The 16,663-nt window shown below is 42.8% G+C and overlaps 1 protein-coding gene across 9 annotated transcripts in view; it reads right to left on the minus strand.

Annotated features, from left to right (window-relative positions):
• LOC105946018 (embryonic protein UVS.2) overlaps positions 1–16,663 on the minus strand; it is a 58,531-nt gene that overhangs the window by 15,764 nt on the left and 26,104 nt on the right. For 4 of the 9 annotated variants that reach the window (XM_031900456.1, XM_031900457.1, XM_031900454.1 and 1 more), the window contains exons 7-14: positions 14,423–14,601; positions 13,597–13,678; positions 13,250–13,377; positions 13,038–13,153; positions 12,349–12,574; positions 11,425–11,543; positions 10,807–11,029; positions 6,270–6,385 (exon numbers count right to left, since the gene is read on the minus strand). In XM_031900456.1, coding sequence (XP_031756316.1) covers positions 6,357–6,385; positions 10,807–11,029; positions 11,425–11,543; positions 12,349–12,574; positions 13,038–13,153; positions 13,250–13,377; positions 13,597–13,678; positions 14,423–14,601 — 1,102 coding nt within the window. In that variant the 3' untranslated portion in view covers positions 6,270–6,356. Of the gene's footprint in view, positions 1–4,462; positions 4,656–4,812; positions 5,074–6,269; positions 6,386–10,373; positions 10,705–10,806; positions 11,030–11,424; positions 11,544–12,348; positions 12,575–13,037; positions 13,154–13,249; positions 13,378–13,596; positions 13,679–14,422; positions 14,602–16,663 lie in introns of those variants that run through there. The other 5 variants (XM_031900460.1, XM_031900459.1, XM_031900458.1 and 2 more) reach the window with 5 other exon arrangements.

Genomic DNA, 16,663 nt, shown 5'->3' on the forward strand with positions numbered 1-16,663 from the left:
CATCCAACAACACTATTTTTTCCCCAGCCTGCCCTATGGGCAATTGACTGTCTGCTCTTTGATCACGTGATCAGGCCTGGGGGGCATTTAGCCTTCTATCCACCCATATAATATTTGTTAACGTTTATGGCTCAACAAACAAATATGTCAAAGTATTGCCATTGCTTTATTGCAACAGAGAGATGACAGACTCTCTCATTGGAGAATTCTCTTGCATATTTAAGTTTGGGGGGCACACATGGGAGAGTATTAGGGAGGGTTTACATCCCCTTTAGTAATGCTGTATATATACCTGCACTCACAAATATCTATCCCACATACTAACTTATTCCACTGTACAAGCACCGTCTATAGCAGTGCTGCCCTGCTGGGGCAATTAACCTCCCACCCCTTAGAAAGGTCATAGCACCCCATTCCCAAATAAGCCGCACGGTTTGACACCTCATTCATGTGTCTACGACAAACGGTGGTTAATTGCCCCCTGCTGGGGTAATTAACCGCCCACCCCTCAGGAAAGTCATAGCACCCCATTCCCCAATAAGCTGCACGGTTTGACACCTCATTAATGGGTCTTCTTCAAACGGTGGTTAATTGCCCCCCTGCTGGGGCAATTAACTGTCCACCCCTCAGAAAAGTCATAGCACTGCATTCCCGAATATGCCGCACGGTTTGACACCTCATTCATGGGTCTATGACAAACGGTGGTTAATTGCCCCCTGCTGGGGCAATTAACCCCCCACCCCTCAGAAAAGTAATAGCACCCCATTCCAGAATAAGCCGCACGGTTTGACACCTCATTCATGGGTCTATGACAAACGGTGGTTAATTGCCCCCTGCTGGGGCAATTAACCCCCCACCCCTCAGAAAAGTCATAGCACCCCATTCAAGAATAAGCCGCACGGTTTGACACCTCATCCATGGGTCTACGACAAACGGTGGTTAATTGCCCCCTGCTGGGGCAATTAACCCCTCAGAAAAGTCATAGCACCCCATTCCCGAATAAGCCGCACGGTTTGACACCTCATTCATGGGTCTACGACAAACGGTGGTTAATTGCCCCCTGCTGGGGAAATTAACTGCCCACCCCTCAGAAAAGTCATAGCACCCCATTCCAGAATAAGCCGCACGGTTTGACACCTCATTCATGGGTCTACGACAAACGGTGGTTAATTGCCCCCTGCTGGGGCAATTAACTGCCCACCCCTCAGAAAAGTCATACCACCCCATTCCTGAATAAGCCGCCCGGTTTGACACCTCATTCATGGGTCTAAAACAAACAGTGGTTAATTGCCCCCTGCTGGGGCAATTAACCGCCAACCTCTCAGAAATGTCATAGCACCCCATTCCCGAATAAGCCGCCCGGTTTGACACCTCATTCATGGGTCTAAAACAAACAGTGGTTAATTGCCCCCTGCTGGGGCAATTAACCGCCAACCTCTCAGAAATGTCATAGCACCCCATTACCGAATAAGCCGCACGGTTTGACACCTCATTCATGGATCTACGACAAACGGTGCTTAATTGCCCCCTGCTGGGGCAATTAACCTCCCTCCCCTTAGAAAAGTCATAACACCCCATTCCCGAATAAGCCGCACGGTTTGACACCTCATTCATGGGTCTACGACAAACGGTGGTTAATTGCCCCCTGCTGGGGCAATTACCTCCCCTTAGAAAAGTCATATCACCCCATTCCCAAATAAGCCGCACGGTTTGACACCTCATTCATGGGTCTACAACAAACTAGTTATTTGCCACAATCCCCATTATAAATCAATGGGGCAAATTTGGGGACCACTCTTGCCCCGGGGGTAAAACTTATACCCTTGTGCGGGGTATCTTCTGACACAGGTTGCAAACCTCTTCAAATGTGGTAAATTTCACGTTTCTAACCAATTCCCTCTCTGCGCTACAATCCCTCACAGTCGGCCTCAATGTTAAGTCAATGGGATTTATTATACAGACATTAACCCATCGCTGCCTGTGCAGGAATACAGATCTGCCATTTCAACTGCCATTTGTAACATGACACCCATTCCCAGCTGGGGCTGGTCACGTGACATTGTTATTCCAACCCTATGTAACTATATGTGTGTAACCCACATTCCCAGGCCCCAGTTGCACGTGTGATGTCACAATGGTTTGAACCTCAGAAAGGTTGGAGTCAATGTAATTAGAGTTTGTTGTGAGTGATGTCGTTGTGATGTCACAATGTCACAGTCAAAGTGCCCAAGCAGCGGCCAAACTGGCTCATTCTTGATCAGGTGACTGAGGTAGGTGGAGCTCTAGGGGTGTTGGTGCCAACGTTAGCAGGAATAAGAGATAATAATAACGAATCAGTTTAATACTGGCGCTGTGGGGGCTTTGGTGTATTGTTTTTTCGAAATGGCACAAAAATTCGGAAACAATTTGTCAAAAAAAATTGACGGACATGAAAAGAAATGTTGCGCGTCGTGTTTCTGACCCACACAGCAATTTTTTTGACAGTTTCACTCATTTTTCACTCACTAATTACTGTAACTAAAGGGATATTTCTGTTTGTCTCCATAGAGAGAAAGTGAGAGAGAAAATGTTTCGGCGTTTGCTTTCGTTTTTGCCTTGTGTGCCGAGGGTAAGTACTTTATTCTTTTTACTCTAATATCACTCATATAGTGCTATTCATAGCCTTGCTATATACAGGTATAGGACCCGTTATCCAGAATGCTCGGGACCTGAGGCTTTAACCATGAAATAAACCCAATAGGGCTGTTCTGCCCCAATAAGGGGTAATTATATCTTAGTTGGGATCAAGTTCAGGTACTGTTTTATTATTACAGAGAAAAGGGAATCATTTAACCATGAAATAAACCCAATAGGGCTGTTCTGCCCCCAATAAGGGGTAATTATTTCTTAGTTGGGATCAAGTACAGGTACTGTTTTATTATTACAGAGAAAAGGGAATCATTTAACCATTAAATAAACCCAATAGGGCTGTTCTGCCCCAATAAGGGGTAATTATTTCTTAGTTGGGATCAAGTACAGGTACTGTTTTATTATTACAGAGAAAAGGGAATCATTTAACCATTAAATAAACCCAATAGGGCTGTTCTGCCCCCAATAAGGGGTAATTATTTCTTAGTTGGGATCAAGTACAGGTACTGTTTTATTATTACAGAGAAAAGGGAATCATTTAACCATGAAATAAACCCAATAGGGCTGTTCTGCCCCAATAAGGGGTAATTATTTCTTAGTTGGGATCAAGTACAGGTACTGTTTTATTATTACAGAGAAAAGGGAATCATTTAACCATTAAATAAACCCAATAGGGCTGTTCTGCCCCCAATAAGGGGTAATTATTTCTTAGTTGGGATCAAGTACAGGTACTGTTTTATTATTACAGAGAAAAGGGAATCATTTAACCATGAAATAAACCCAATAGGACTGTTCTGCCCCAATAAGGGGTAATTATTTCTTAGTTGGGATCAAGTACAGGTACTGTTTCTTTCTGGATAACGGGTTTTCGTATAAGGGATCCTATACATATATATATATTATTGTAGGGAGATCAGATCACTTGAAAATTCAGGGACACGTCTAATAAATCCATGTTGCAGGGCGGCACTGATTGCAGTTTCAGACGTGTCCCTGAATTCCCAAGGGATCTGCTCGCCCTATTGTATTGCTGAATTCATTCTACTTTGCCTATTTGCTCATTTCCTTTGATAATAACACCTTTTTTTATTCATCACTAGAAAAAACGGAATAAGCCCCCGAGAGAATTTCTTGCGGTAAGCAGAGAATAACTGGTTAACCCAATATAAAATTCCCACGTTACTATTTGCCCTATTCGAGCCATTGCATTTACAATCTGTTTGCCTTTTTCTCATTAATTTTTGTAATAAAATGTGTTTTTATTCTTCCTAGATTGAAAAAGATGAAGCCGATGTGGTCGTCGTGGTAAGCAGGGAGGAACTGGTTAACACAATATAATGATCACACTTTGCTCACTATTTGTGCTTTTCCAGCCATTTCATTTACTATTATTTTTGGCCATTTTTGCTCGTTTATTCTTGTAATAAAACATGATTTTATCCTTCCTAGAACCACCAAGACGAACCCGCCGGCGACATCATTGTGGTAAGCAGCAATTTGGCCAAATGTAAAAAACACAACTTTCCTGGTTATTTGTGTTACTGAAACCTTATTATTTACTGACCTATAGATTTATATGTGACTTTGTCACAGGCCCTTAATAACGCTGAGAATTTACTGGTATATTCACTACTGACCCCATTCCCCCATCATTTCTACTTTCCCACTTTTATATCTAAATCTACAAAATCATTCATTACCACAAACCATATCTGGCACATTCTATAACATATCAATATATATAATAGATTATTATTGGCTGAAACCCTTTTCAATATGTTTGGTTCCCTGGCAAGAGACAGCCCCTTCCCCTTTGAATTCATATCAGAATAAATTCATGTACAGACTGCATTTATTTATACACATGAATGATATCTTCTCAAAAGCACTTTTTCCCCCAGTACTAAACATATCTTTAGTCATTTTGTGCCTTATATAGATCTTGATAGATGATAGGCCGTTAATTCTATAAAATAACATCACTTTGTTTATCTCATTCCCAGGCTCTTCCGGAGACCACCACCTGCCTGGTAAGCAGAAAAGGAGTTGACACCCTACATTATTGTTTGTTTTTATGAATCGCACCTTTTTAGCCCTAAAAATAGAGTATTTTACTAATTACACAATATTTCTGTGATTTACCAAGTGTAAAGACCCTAATAGAAAATGACGCAATCTAAAAGCTGTCAGTGGGAGCCGCGCTGGGCAAATTGTAGCCTTTATTGAATATTTGGCTCAAGGGGTTTCCATGATTTGTATTGTTTGTAAGCACATGGAAATTCTTGTGAAAATGAGGATTGAGGTTTTTGGTGAAAAATCCAGAAATGTGTGAATCTGATTTATTTTCCTCTCTTAATCAGGTTCCGTCGGTTGGATGTGGCATTGACATCTGCCCAGAGCCGCCGACCCCTGAGACCAACATCTGCCAGGTAAGTAGTAAAGGAACTATTTTATTTGCTGAAACTGAGTTAATTAATGATAATGAGCTACAGAACTATAGTAAGTTGATCCCATAACTAATCGTATCGCTCTTCATCAGGAGGAACCAGAGCAGATTGCTGAGCCTGGCGAGGAGATTGAGGTAAGCATAAAGGTGCCCATACACTATAAGATCCGCTCGCTTGGCGATGTCGCCAAGCAAGTGGATCTTCACCCGGTATCCCCACCTATGGGTGGGCGATATCGGGTAGCAAGGAACTTAAAAAAAAATAATCCGATCGTTTGGCCCTGGGGCCAAACGATCAGATTACATTTGTGGTTATGGGGCAGTCGGTTCGGGGACCGCATCAACGAGCCGATACGGTCCCCGATCCGACTGGATTTTCTAACCTGGCCGATCGAGATCTGGCCAATTTCAGGCCAGATATCGGTCAGGCTGGCCGCTCTGTTCTGCCCATACACGGGCCGATTAGCTGCCGAATCAGTCCAAGGGACCCATATCGGCAACTATAGTCGGCCCGTGTATGGGGACCTTTAGGCTAATAGAGAGGGATAAGTACAAATCAAAGTCACTTATCAGCCAATCGGCTTATTTACAACAGAAATCATACAACCTCGCTCATCTTTTTCATTTCCCTTTCTTACCCAGGAGCGCCCAGAAACACCCGGGGCTCAGACTCGCCAGGTAAGAAGGAATAATTGTTTCTGCTCTCTTACACTTTAGCAGCCATATTAATGTCATTCCTACCGTGTCCCTTTGTCATATTTATACCCTGTCTTAGAATCCTCATTACTACATTGAATTGATCTGATCTGGGCCTTTTCTATTTCTTAACCAGGAGGAACCAGCTGAGACTCCCACTGACACTAACACCTGTCAGGTAAGTAAAAGGGAAGGGAGACATATTGTGAAAATGGCGCCACTCAGTATTATATTACTTTCCTTTATACAAGTTTTATCTCAGAATGATTTATGGGGCTAAATTAACACAATATTATTCTTTTTTTCGCCAAAACTAGGAGGGAGCAGGCGACGCTCTGCCGCAGGTAAGCAGCAATGGGCACAATATGTTACGTTTATATGTTGTGTTGCGCTGCAATAAGGAGTTTAACTGAACTGAGTTTAATCCCCTTTTTCTGTATTCCCATTAGGACTGTCAGGAGCCTGAAAAGAGCCAAGATGACGTAAGCAGAAAAAATACCTTTTACAAACTTTGCGTTCAGTTGCGCTGTGAAATATTTGTTTCTGATCTTCTCTCTGTTTTATCCAGGAAGAACACCATCATTCGTCAACATTCCCCTTCCACCATTGCTATCACTGCAAGGTAAGCAGAAAATAATCAATGAACGGAAAAGTGCAATTAAAGACATTGTAAAGATTTGTTTTATCATATTCTGTACTGATCTGAGTTTTCTTATCTTAACCAGGAGAATCGAAGGGGCATGCCTCCGTGTCAGCCCATCAAACTCTTTGGGGTAAGCAGCAAAGACAATTATATTACAATTTCAATCCCGGCATCAGATCGCCCTACAGAACATTCACTTTAGCATCTTCTCTAGGGAACTGAGTTAATGTAGTTCTGTGGGGCTGAATTAATGGGAATAGTTTTATAGGTTGGGTTAGACTGCAACACGCAGACTGTCGTCTAAAGATTGTAACTGACTTTATTTTTAATCCCCTTTTCCTGTCTTTTCAACAGCCAACATCATCGGAGGAATCCAGTGACAGTGACCATTCCTGTCACTGTGAGGTAAGCAGAAAATAATCAATGAACGGATGAAAGTGCAATGAAAGAAATGTTAAAGATTTGTTTTATCATATTCTGTACTGATCGGAGTTGATCTCATAAAATAATGTTTTCTTATCTTAACCAGGAGAACCGAAGGGACATGCCCCCATTCGAGCCCTATTTTGATTCTGGGGAGTCATCAGGGGAGAGCAGTGACAGTGTAAGCAGAAAAAGAAAACTGTTACAAACTTTGTATTCATTTGCCCTGTGAAATATTCATTTTTCATCTTCTCTCTTTTATAACCAGGATGAACAACTGAGCGAGGAGGGAGCCCCCTCCGAGCTAATCTGGATGAGCTCTCTGAGCTCCTTGTTCTTTGTGTGAGGTAGGGATAATATTACCTACTGTACCCATTATATATATTACTGGCTCATTTGTTGGGGAATTGGTTAGTTCTTCTACATTGAATAAACTCACATATCAAATTCTCTTCTTATTTATTAATATGGAAAACTCTTTCAGATAAAAAAAACTCAAATACCTCAAATTAACTAATTTGTAAAAAATATGGCACGACTTTGCCCAGGGCAACTCCCATTTACTTCTATATAAACTCACTCGCATTTAGATGGTGAAGTTTTACATTGGAGTTTTCAGGTTTTTTGCACTTAAATAACAGACATTTGAGTTTTCGAGGCATAATTCCAATTTGAGGTTCTTTGAGCGCAAAATATCTTAAATTGTGGAAAAAAAAAAATCAAACTCGAACTATTTATAAATTCCCCATATATGTGAGAACCCGACTAAAATGTTACCTAAGATAATGGTACCCCAACAATGAATTATTCCTTGTCCTTTATATATTTATTTCAACATTTTACCTAATACACTGAATTCATATGATAAATCCTTTTTCTCTTCCTCAGGTGGCGCAAAAACATCTGCCGAGCTGTAACACCTGCTCTATCTAGTAGAATTAGGTCTGAAGCAACTGGACTTTTCCCAGTTCGTCTTGGAAACATTTCCCCAACACATCCGCGCGGCTTCTTCAGTTCAGATGGCAGGTAGGGAATTTCCCGGCACTTGAACCCTTGAGGGTAGTACACTCACAGACATCCAATCACAATGGTTCCACTGAACTTGTTCAGTTAGGGGTTGGCTGAAACTGACAGGGGTAAGAAGGTGAGATCCAGTCACAGTGGTACCATGATTCTTATTGATGAGGGTGTTAATCCTTCAAAGTACATGACTGGAAGTGTGAACTGCTGTGAAACTGCTGCATACCGCCCTGATGACTGATCCGCAAGCCAGAGGGAAAGAAAGAGGCAGCAGGAATCAACATCAGTGAAACTTGTAGAAATCAGTAAGAAGGTCCGAGCGGGACATAAAAAGAGACAGAGAGACAAATGGCTAACTAGCAAGTAACCTCTACCTTGGCTGCAGGGGAGAGAGAGGCATTGCAGGACATTCAAGTAACTGCCCGGGACAGCTGGCTGTGCTATAGAAAGCGGCACTGTAAAGCGCCATTGTATGTTGATGATAAGCAGAGTGAGGAAACGGCTGAAAAAAGACACCGCCCTCAACAGCAGAACAAAGCTGAATCCAGAACAAGTTTGTTCCTTACTGGGCCTGTGTCTCAATACCACCTACTTCAAGCACAATGGAGTTTTCTATGGACAAAAACATGGTGGTGTTATGGGTTTGCCTGTGTCTCCAGTTCTACTGAACTGTTACATGGAAGAAGTGGAAAAGAAAGCCCTGGGCACCTTCAAGGGAACTGAAAGAGCAGTACTTGCTGTTTGGTTCCCACCGCCCTTTGGAACATAAACTTGGCGTTATTTGGACTTTATACCATTGGGCCGAAACTGTGGCACCCAATGCAGAGGCTGAAGAGAAGGAATACAAACCTCTAAAAGGAGCTCTGAGAACTTGTGGGTCCCCAGACTGGGCCTTTATGGAAACTGAATCAAAGACAAGTAGTGATGAGCAATGTTGTTCGGCAGACATGGATTTGCAGTGAATTTGTGCATTTCGCAATTACCAAATTGTTTTGCCACGGAAAAATTGGTCGCCTGGTAAAAAAAGTTGTGGTCGTGTCAAATTGGGCGCAGTCCCAGCGATTTCACAACAGTTCACACTTCCAGGCATGTACTTCGAAGGATTAACACCCGCATCAATGGGAATCATGGTACCACTGTGACTGGATGTCACCTTCTTACCCCTGTCAGTTTCAGCCAACCCCTAACTGGATACGTTTAATGGAATCATTGGGATTGGATGTCTGTGACTGTTCTACCCTCAAGGGTTTAAGTGCCGGGGAATTCCCTACCTGCCATCTGAACTGAAGAAGCCGCTCGGATGAGTTGGGGAAACGTTTCCAAGATAGACTCGGAAAAATACAGTTGTTTTACACTTAATTCTGCTACAAGGCAGCCATCGGGGGGTGGGGTAGGGGCACAGGGGCCCATTTGTCATCCTCGGGCCCCACAATAACATCTTAATAACATCTGGTCCCCGATGGCTAGCCTCCTCTGCAGCAAAGGAAAGAAATATGGAATTCAGAAAACACTTGCAAGCGTTTGTAAGTGCATCTGATGCTAAATCAAATAGAAGTCGCCCTTCAAACAGAAGGCTGACAACAATATTAAATCTTTTCTCTTTTTGTAAAGAGACAGATTTATACAATAAACGTTCCATTGTTGTGTGACATTGAGCGGCTCTGTTTGCTTATTAGAGAGACAGGGAAAGGTTGGGGGAACAGGGAGGGGGGACTGGAGTTTTGCTTTGCTGAGACACCCGAGAAACTATGGGGGGGGCATTTACTAACCGGCTTTTTGGGGTCAGACGCAAAAATGTCTCAAACCCATTAAAAGTTGTGGGGAAAAAGTTGCAACTTTGTTTTCAACATTTTTCCGATTTGACTATGTAATTTCACTGCAGGATTCTGCTGGAGAAGCTCTATAAGAACTTTTACTTAATGTAACATTATGCACTCTAATAACCAAAAAAAACTATTTTATATTTGGTGTTAGTGTCCCTTGATCCAAAAAAAAGACCTTGGGTCTCACATTTTACTAACCATTTTCAGTTGTGTAGCAGCCCCCTATTGTTTAAATGGCCAAAATATGTTTGTGTGTTTTAATTGGGCACAAATCTAAGCACATAATCAGTTTAGTGGCAAAACGAGGTTTATTCACACAATTAAATAAAAACAATGTATATTATATAAAAAGAATGTGTACTGCTTTGTACTTATATTTATAACACATTTACTTACTGGCACAGATCCTATCTGATCCCCCCATTGTAAGCAGCAGTCCTGCCCTGCTTTATGGCTGAGATTCTAGCTATCTGTATAACAGAGCATTCTGTCACAGTGGCACAGATCCTATCTGATCCCCCCCCATTGTAAGCAGCAGTCCTGCCCTGCTTTATGGCTGAGATTCTAGCTATCTGTATAACAGAGCATTCTGTCACAGTGGCACAGATCCTATCTGATCCCCCCCATTGTAAGCAGCAGTCCTGCCCTGCTTTATGGCTGAGATTCTAGCTATCTGTATAACAGAGCATTCTGTCACAGTGGCACAGATCCTATCTGATCCCCCCATTGTAAGCAGCAGTCCTGCCCTGCTTTATGGCTGAGATTCTAGCTATCTGTATAACAGAGCATTCTGTCACAGTGGCACAGATCTGATCCCCATTGTAAGCAGCAGTCCTGCCCTTATATTTCTAAAGAGAAATAAGACATTCTGAACACATATTTCAAAATTGCTATGTTCTACTCGACCATCTAAGGACATAAATGCTTGCTAAGATATCCAAGATGTTTAGGATTCAATATGAATGACATCTGAATCACCAGGGGAATTGGATCCATATTCTAAGTTGCATTTCAGGATATAGGCACTGCAAATAGAAAATACATGATTGGGTGATGATCAGTAAAGTGGCAGAATGTTACATGGAGTTGGCCAGAGACTTATCATAACGTTGCTACTCAATACCCACCAAAACTGTATGTCAGCACAAAGCCGGGCGCTTGCTCTGTTTGATCACTGATGAACCTGAGGAACATGTTCTGACCAGTGGAGGTGGCCGAAAGGGTGAACAGGGGTCCACAGAATGTTTTCAGGAGGGGTGCGTTAGTGGAAGTCCCATCATACACAGACAGGTAATCATTGCTACATGTGTGGCTATTTTGTGTATAGAAACTGATCTTGCTCAGTGAGACCTAGAAGACAGAAGGAACAGTAGAAGTCTGAGCAGAGGCTGGTGCTTTTACATTCTGTAAACAGGTAGAGACCTGAAGGGATTTGTCCCTGGAGCAGTGCAACTTACACTATTGTTTTTTTTTTAGATTTCATGATATAAGCACTATTAAAAAATATGAATGTGTTTCAAGGGCGCCCCCTGCTGTTCCAGCCTCCATGAAGGCCAGGCAGAATGGCTAAAGCTTAATTCACTGAAACAGGATCCATCTTCTTATGTTTCCCTGCTCAGTTATACACTCCTGTAACCACAAAGCTGGGCCCTACTGGGATCTTGCCCTCCCTCTCCTGGCAGGATCATTGCATGTCTATCAAATCAGAGAATTAATTTATATATTGGATGAGAGTATCTCCTTACCTTATGGGAAGCCGGAGCAGTGATGATATAGGAACAGTTGCTATTAGGGGGGTAATTCTTGGGGTATCCAGGAGAAGTGATGTTCCTTGATGGGGTGTAATAAGTGCCTCCACATTTCACTGGTAGAAACAGAAAGAAAGCGCATTAACAGGATCCCTCATTTATCAGCTTCTCATCTAATATATATGGATTAGGGGACTCGAAGACGATTGACCAATAACAGAAATTCTAGCAAGTCAGTCGGACCCAGAAACCCATTTCCAGAACAGAGTTTCAGGCAATGGGCTTCTAACAGAGTTTCACATTGCAGCCAATAGAAAGGGGTCCTACGAAGCAATGAGAGAAGGCTTTTGTCGTTGGCTTTACTGGTGCCCCATATTTGATGCTTTAGGTGCCATTACTTTATTACGTGCTCCCTACTGAGCCAGTTTCCTTGTGTAACATACAATGAAATAACAACTATACTGTACCTTATTTCCCTTTTGTGTGTATCTACTCCCTAGATTCTATGAAGGTCTTCCTGCAGTTTCAGTCTTTCTTGCAATCCATTAGCCATTATTCACCTCCTATCACCTGCTTGTAGAGTTATAACACTCTAACAGAAAGCTGAAAAGTGATGCCTGGGGGGTGGCCGCGGATGTGGCACCACTTTGGTCAACTTAGGGTGGCAAATGGGCCTAAACCTCTCTGATTGTGGTTCTATGGCCCAAGAGTCGTGCAATATTGGGTTTGAGAACATGAATGGAATGCTACATTTATAGTATTATCAGGAACGAGTATGTTCATTGGTTGTACAGAGTAATACTATTGGCAGCATAGTTCAGTGGGGTGTAGTGGCCCTTTAAGAACCACCAGAGTATATATTTCCCCCCAGTATGATATGTATCTAATACAACGGCGGCACTGTAGCCAACCCATACTCACCTGTACTGTACGAGGCACTGAAACCAGTCGCTTTAAGGTTTTTACTACCGACAAACTCCACTAACATCATACTTGATGAGGCGATCAGTGCAGGAACGCGTTTAGACCCACAGGTTCTGTCCAGTAGAAGCGGGGAAGTTCTGGTGCGCCCATCATAAACTCTAATGTAGTCAGAGGCACAGTTTGGGGCAGATTGGAGATTAAAGGCAGCGAACGTCAGGGTTACCTGCAGGGGCAACGTTAATGTCAGCGTGTGTTAAAGGGAAACTATACCTTCCTGTATTTAATAATAGACTTACATATTTAATCCATTTTATATACTATGAAGTAAGCAATACTGATGGATGTTTTTGCCTTCCAATTTTGCCTTTTTCAAATGGGAGTCACGGACCCTGGCTAAGAAAAAGCTGTGGCCCTTTGAGGCTGTAGTTTGGTCATTTGTCTCTTGTTATTGTTCCTGTCTAATTCCTCTCCCATTCATTTTCCATTCTCTCATTCAAACCCCTGTGTGCTTGCTAGGGTAGGTTTGATCCTAACCTGATGTTCTTGGGGTGTCACTTTGTTTTGCCTCAATATAAGGAGCCCCTCACATATAGTATGCCTAGAATAAACAGTGATTTAGATTAAGCAACCCTGAACCAAGATAGAAATAGAAGAAAATGAAGTATATGAAGTAATAGATTGATCACCAAATCGGACGGTGCCTGGATGACCCACACACACTTGGCATTATTTGGGTAAGGAGATGGATAATTGGCTGAGGTGACAGTTCCCTTGGCATCAGTAAGGAGAGAACTACAGACATCTGAAAGGGAAAATATGTATTAGGAATCATTAGAATGGTCCATAAAATACAGAGATGGGTGTAAGCCATTTACTGAGCACTTGGCTCGGTGCTTACCACACTCATAGAGCCGGTTTATCTTTATAATATCCAAGCTGGTCATTGTGCTTCCCGCTCCAATTATTATATTGGGGTTAAGCTTGGCCACTATAGTGTTTTTTCCAGTTGTGTTGCTGAAAGCCCACCTACAATAAAGGCAAGAAGTAAGTCATATAGCCACAAGGCAGCAGGAGAGGTTGTATTATCTCCACAATATATATATATTCATGTGTGGATGCATTTTCCCCACCCCAAGCTTTTGTATAGTTATTATTAGATTTGAGGCATCATCTCAAACTTTCATTATTATCTCCCGTAACCCTTCTATACTCATATACTGTATATGTATATAATGATATACTCACGCTGGGTAATGCATGATAGAGCGGTAGTCATATATTGTGTTGAGGTTGTTGGTATTCATTATCTCAAAGTTGACGATGTCACCTATCATAAACAGCAGGTCAGAAGGGCTGGGGCGTCTTTGCACCTTTTATATAAAATCAGCAACTTCCATCAAGGGGTTGGTGAGCAACATGTTGCCCTGAGCCACTGGTTGATCATCACTGTTATAGAGCATAAGGGCCCTTTAGTTTCTGGTGGAGATGGTGGGGAAAAAACCCGGTGGGCCCCGGTGGCCCAGATCCGACCCTTGCCGGCGCTCCCCTGGCCGACTGTTCCTCCCCTGACGCATTAAACGCTCATGGGAAGGACGTCGGGTGCGGGACCCTGCAGGGGGCTAAGGGAGGCTCAGCGGGGGCCCCTGTGGGGGGAGTTAGGGGGTGCGGGTGACTCAGCCAGCGGGGGCCCAGTGGGCCCTGCACCCCCCAGTCCAACCCTGGGCATTTATGCACCTTTTATATGAATTCAACAACCTCCATCAATGAAACAATACAAAGCACTCTCACCCTTCTGAAAAAAGATCCATAATACAGATGCAGGAGCATAAATACAATATATTGTCTCATAGTCTATATAGAAACAGGTACATGTTCATTATACAGGTTCAGCATAGGAATTCCCATATACTAATCATTACACTGCAGGAACAGCCCCCCTGTGCCTATACAAAGACATACTATGAAACCAGGGCACCTTATGTATCCCCTGTACTAAGTACATCTCAGCTGGAACATTATAGAGCATGGGGGCCCTTTAGTTTCTGGTGGAGATGTTACTAACCCCACATACCTGGTGAGATGTACTGATACATTATATTAACATAGTTATCCCGGTCGCTCCTGGAGTGCTCATGTACAAAGCCCAGGGCATGGTTGAGTTCGTGCATGGTTGTCCCCTCGGAAGTACAGTAACCTTTCTCTACGGACACCACTTGGGCACCTCCTTGACGCCCCATGTAGGACCAACAGCTGGAATAAAACATAGGAAAGTTATTGACAAACTGGGTTAATAAACAGATCTTCAAACCACTTTTCACACCGATATATACAGTAGTTGCTGCAGTTGCCATTTGGCTGTACTTATTTTTGAAGTGTGAATCTTATATTGATCTGTATGGATGCAGGTTGGACTATCACTGTAAATATCTAAATACTTTGGCCTATTGCTGTAAGCATTCTAACGCAGGTTGGTCAACAACTGGGCGCATTCTAATGTCTGGTTAGCTATAGGCTGAAGCTACCACATGATCCTATTGGTTAGAGAATGGTCTATCACAGTTAGTATTCTAATGCTCCAGTTGGTTCCAGGTTGATCTAGCACTGTAAACATTCTAATGCTCTGATTGACGACAGATTGATCTAGCACTGTGATAATTTAATGCTCTGATTGGCTACAGGTTAGTCTACAACTCTAAAGGTGGCCATACACGGGCCGATTGTAGCTGCTGATAACAGTCCCTTGGACAGATTCAGCAGCTTATTGGCCCCTGTAGGGGAAACAATTACTGGCCTGCCCGACCGATATCTGGCCTGAAATCGTCCAGATATCGATGGGGCAGGTTAAAAAATTCAGTCAGATCAGGGAGCTGATGCGGTCCCCAAACCGATTGCGCCTATTTCAGTCATTATAATTCGATCGTTTGGCCCCAGGGCAGCCTACTATAGGGGCCCCACACACAGTGCCCCCAATTGCCCCCATAGACAATGCCCCATAGTAAGTGCCCCCAATAGCCCCCATAGATTGATTGAACTATCCGGGACAGCGGGATGCGCTATAAAAACCGGCGGGACAGTGTTGGGGGGTATGTTATAATATATAAAAATGTTTTTTTGGAGCAGCTGGGATGGTGCCCCCCTGGGAGTTGGTGCCCTATGCAGACTGAGTACTCTGCTTATAGGGAGCGGCGGCCCTGCCCCAGGGCCATACAACGGAATTAGCCTAAGTTCTCCCAATAACGCCCACCCGTAGGTGGGGATATCGGGAGAAGATCCCCTCGCTTGGCGACTTCGCCAGGTGAGCGGATCTTTACGTGTAGGGCCACCTTAAGCATTCTTACACTCCAATTGGCTGCAGGTTGGTTTACAACTAGGTGTATTCTAATGTTCTAGCTAACTACAGGCTGATGATCTATCACTGTAACTATTCTAATGCTCCTACTGGCTACAGGTTGATCTACCCCTGTAAGCATTCTAATACCCTAATTAGCCACAGTTACTATTTGGCTGTGCTAATTTTTGAAGTCTAAATGCTGTATTGATCCATATGGAAGCAAGTTGGTCTATCACTGTGATTATATCATTACTTTGGCTACACATTGATCCACCATTGTAAGTATATAATGCTTCAATTGGTTACAGGTTGGTCTATCACTGTCAGTATTCTAATGCTTCAATTGGTTACAGGTTGGTCTATCACTGTCAGTATTCTAATGCTCTAATTGGTTACAGGTTGGTCTATCACTGTCAGTATTCTAATGCTTCAATTGGTTACAGGTTGGTCTATCACTGTCAGTATTCTAATGCTTCAATTGGTTACAGGTTGGTCTATCACTGTCAGTATTCTAATGCTCTAATTGGTTACAGGTTGGTCTATCACTGTCAGTATTCTAATGCTCTAATTGGTTACAGGTTGGTCTATCACTGTCAGTATTCTAATGCTCTAATTGGTTACAGGTTGGTCTATCACTGTCAGTATTCTAATGCTCTAATTGGTTACAGGTTGGTCTATCACTGTCAGTATTCTAATGCCCTAATTGGTTACAGGTTGGTCTATCACTGTCAGTATTCTAATGCTCTAATTGGTTACAGGTTGGTCTATCACTGTCAGTATTCTAATGCTCTAATTGGTTACAGGTTGGTCTATCACTGTCAGTATTCTAATGCTCTAATTGGTTACAGGTTGGTCTATCACTGTCAGTATTCTAATGCTTCAATTGGTTACAGGTTGGTCTATCACTGTCAGTATTCTAATGCCCTAATTGGTTACAGGTTGGTCTATCACTGTCAGTATTCTAATGCTCTAATTGGTTAC

Source organism: Xenopus tropicalis, chromosome 4, assembly GCF_000004195.4.
Source record: "Xenopus tropicalis strain Nigerian chromosome 4, UCB_Xtro_10.0, whole genome shotgun sequence".
Lineage (NCBI taxonomy): Eukaryota > Metazoa > Chordata > Amphibia > Anura > Pipidae > Xenopus > Xenopus tropicalis.